Here is a 3,890-nt window from a genome sequence, read left to right as displayed (position 1 = left end):
TCCCTTTGATGTGATGGACCAAAATCCAGCTGTGCCCCCAGATTGTTATATTCATGATCCCAAACTGCCAGCTGCTCCCAAATTAACACCAAATTTTATCCATGATTTTATAAGGCTGCCAGTCCTGGAACCCCAGAATTCAAGTGACAAAGATAGCCCAGAGGACAAGCAAGGGAAAGGCATCAGTGGGTGTGAGCAAGCTGCAGGTGTGACAGAGAAGAGAGGCAGAGGAAGAAGACCGATCAAGCCTATATGTAATCAGAAAAGGAAGTGGGCTAGTCATGTGATAAGCATGAGAGAGGAAAAATGGACAACGCATTGGTATGAAACCTTTAGGTCTGCAGTGATAACAGGGAGACAAAGTAGTGCACCGAACAGAGGGCTGGATCCCTCCAAGGGCTCGGATTCAAATCTTCCCCCAGACACTTAGTACCTGAATAATCTTGGGTAAGTTATTTCACCACTCTGAACCAGTTTCCTTAAGTGTAAAAAGGAGGGGGAGGTTTGACTGGATGCCCCCTAAGGTGTGTTCCTGCTCAAAATCTATAATATATGAAGGATTCATATGAAACAAGGGATAAGATACTCACAGGATGAGAAGCCTTGGAAAGTATTCTAACGGTGTGAGTGTGAGTGAGCTCTACCCATTAGCATCAGATGGAGAAAGAGGTTGGAGCCTCAGATTTCTCTCAACCCGTCCTCCTCTTGCTTTCACAGTCAGCTCTTTGCTGCTAGTCTCCCTCCACTCCTCCTTCTACTCCTCCTTATCCTACTCCTCCCTCCCTCCGTCGGTCTCCCTCCCCCTTACCCCCTCCCTCGCCCCCTGCACTGGCTCGGCTGGCTCAGGGCTGAGTCCAGAGCTCTGCAGTGTGACTGGGCGATGTGACTTTTCACACCAGCCCTCCAGGTGCACACCAGCCCCCCAGCAAGGCAAGGACTGGATAAAGGCGCCTCCCCAACCCCGCAGATCGGCCTCAGATCCCCCCACCTTACCCGGGTCTTTGCCACACCTCGGCCTCCCTCTCCTCTGGCTTCCCCGGGGACGCCAAGGAATCTACCCTCTTCCTTCTATCTTACCGCCCCCCACCCCAACCCCGTCCTTCTCCCGCGTTTTACCATCCCTCCCTCCTAATCTCCCCGATCCCATCCTGGGAAGAGAACGCTTGGTGGACTCTTCAATTGCAGCCCCGGCGTGGTGGTAGTGGGGGATTTCTCCCGCACGCGCCTTCCGTGCGCCCCCCCACCTACAGCAGCACCCTCCCCCCCCCCTCCACCAGTGTCCTCCCAGAGCCTCCCAGTGGCCAGAACCATGGCGGCTGGAGGCAGCCAAGGGTCCCAGGCGTCCACCTTCGTCCGGTGCCTCGGCGGCGCCCTGCTGCTACTGCTGAGCCTCCGGTGCCTGTCGGTGAGGGCTGACGGTAAGTAGGGGAAGGAGCAGGGGTATCTTCTCTTCTCCCCTTGGTGCCAAGCTGGGTTGGCAGGCCGCCGGGGACTCCCACCTCCATCCCCTCCCACGGGAGGATGATACTTTGTATCAAGTAGAAAAGAATTCTAGTGATGCTGAGGACGGGTCTGGGACCCTGAAGGGCTGCCATGCTGGGCTAGTAAGAGGACAGGGGTGTCAGGATAAGTGGAGAAGGGCGGTGTGTGTGTGTGTGTGTGTGTGTGTGTGTGTGTGTGTGTGTGTGTGTGTGTGTGTGTGTGTGTGCGCGCGCGCATTAGTAGGGGAGCGGGAGAAAAGCACCCCGCAGGGACTGGGGATGCCCTCCTTCCAGTAAAACATTTTTAGGAGAATGCTCCCCGAGGGACTTTTTTCTCTTGGGAAGCACCCCCTTGCTTTCTCTCCCTGCTTCCCCACCCCTGCCCACCCAGGGAACTAAAAGCCACCTTCCTACTACCTCCTGGGCTCTCTGTGTGCCTGAGCTGGACGCGACAGAAGCTCTGGGGAAATCTAGGGGCACTAAGGAAGCCTGTCCCCGAGCCTCTTCTCATGCCCCCTAGGATCGAGAGGCCACTGGGATGCCCGGTCTCTGCACCTCGAGGTTAGGCTTTGCCCACAGAGGCTGTGACACGGAGAGAAGGGAAATAGGATCCTGTCCCCCTCCTGCTCAGACAACTTTCTTTCTCCTCTATGACTTGTCAGTCCTTCTGAACCTTTTCAAGTTCAAGACTTTCCCCTTATCTGTGGCTGAAAAATAAACCAAAATGTGAAGGATGCTCCAGAGGCCATAAGATCATTAACTTTAAAACTCATCTCGTCCATACTCCTCGTTTTTACACATGAGGAAACTGAGCCTCTCAGACGGGAGGCGACTCCCCCAAGGTTATACAGCTAGGAAGTGGCAGAGCTGATATTTTCAGGTCTCTTTCCACTGCAGATCCCTGTGTCCTATCCCTCCACCCCTAAAACTTTTCAGATCCAGGTAAGGATGGTTGCTTCACACTGTTTTCTGTTCAAAGGAAGGATTTGACTTTTTTTTAAAAGAAAATACTCTTTTAAAATTAGGATAATACGGATACCATATCAATTCATTTGACAAACTCCTTCAGATTGCCTTGGCTTTTTGGGGGGTGGGGGGAGGATTAGATTAAACTGAGATAAAGAAAGAGCAATTCTCACAGCTTTGGAGTGAAATAGGTTCCTCATTAACTTTGGCTGAGCAGAAACTGCATGGATAAAGTAGAGGGAATGGCTCAATTTGTTTCAGAGTCTTAGCAATGACTGTGTATGAATGTGTGTGTCTGCGTGTGTGTTTTAATAACCCTTCTGCCAGGAGGAAACAAAAAGAAGCATTGTAGTAAAAGGAAATGGAAACTAAGAGAGGAAAACTATTATGATTATTATTATTAAAATGTTCACTGCTTCTCATCTCAAGTGTCAGTGTTGAGGATCTGAGAATTCTGCTCTTAGGGAGGATTGAACAGCTTATTTCTTTCCCCATATCCTCAAAGAGAGAAGCTCAGGAACATATTTGTGCTGATCAGAGCTATTTATTGGTGATCTGTTGTTAGTTGTAGTGTTTTGGTCTGACACTCAAATCTTTTTTCACTTAACATCCTTTGCAAAGAATGCAAATATAATCAATGTGCACTAAAATAAGACTTGTATTGAAAAGAGATAAAATCTAAAGTTTCTTTTTAAGTCTCCAAATTTTAAGAAAATTAAAACTTATAACATAATTTTCCACAGTGAATCCTAAGGTATTATATGAGATGAAAACATGTCCCTCCCCCCACCCCCCACCAATCTAGATCTGGTTAAAATATACAGGATCCTCTCATTTGTGAAAATTGAAGGAAAAATTTCATTGACCAGGCATTAAGTAATGCCACACCCCAAAACAAACTGCTTCTTCCACTGACCTCTGTCTGGCCAGTAATACATTTTTCCTCCTTTTTCTTTCTTTCTTTGTTTCTTCCTTCCTTCCTTCCTTCCTTTCTTTGTTTCTTTCTTTCTCTACCTTCCTTCCTCCTTCCTCCTCTCTCCCTCTTTCTTTCTCTACCTTCCTTCCTCTTTCTTTCTTTTCTTCCTTCCTTCTTGTCTTTCTTTCTCTTTTCCTTTCCTCCTTTCTCCTTTCCATTTCTTTCCTTTGTTCTTCCTTCCTTTCCTGCTTTCTTTCTTTCCTTTCTTTTCTTCTCTCCCCCATAGAGAAGTATACAGGTGTACCTGTAACAAACATAATTTATATATATTAGGATAATAATTTACCTGGAAGAACTATTCTCTTTCTCGCTAAATATTAACAGTAGGTCAGGTCTGGACTCTAATTATGAGTTGATCAGAAATGGAGGGGGGCAGGTAGAGAGGATGAATGGGAAGAAGAGAAGAAAATCTTGAAAAGTGTTAGGGGGACATTGCTAATTAAAGACCTGTAAAAAATAAGGAAACA

At 47.7% G+C, this 3,890-nt stretch overlaps 1 protein-coding gene across 2 annotated transcripts in view; it reads left to right on the top strand.

Annotated features, from left to right (window-relative positions):
- The first annotated feature begins 314 nt into the window (after positions 1–314).
- Positions 315–3,890, top strand: part of SUSD5 (sushi domain containing 5) — a 106,931-nt gene continuing 103,355 nt past the window's right edge. Inside the window, exon 1 of one of the 2 annotated variants that reach the window (XM_043965147.1) lies at positions 315–447. Coding sequence is in view for 1 of the 2 variants with exons in the window: in XM_043965146.1 (XP_043821081.1) it covers positions 1,310–1,418 (109 nt within the window). In the remaining variant the exon portion in view is untranslated. Of the gene's footprint in view, positions 448–840; positions 1,419–3,890 lie in introns of those variants that run through there. The other variant, XM_043965146.1, reaches the window with a different exon arrangement.

Source organism: Dromiciops gliroides, chromosome 5, assembly GCF_019393635.1.
Source record: "Dromiciops gliroides isolate mDroGli1 chromosome 5, mDroGli1.pri, whole genome shotgun sequence".
In the NCBI taxonomy this organism is placed as follows: Eukaryota; Metazoa; Chordata; class Mammalia; order Microbiotheria; family Microbiotheriidae; genus Dromiciops; species Dromiciops gliroides.
This window is presented reverse-complemented; position numbering and strand designations above follow the sequence as displayed.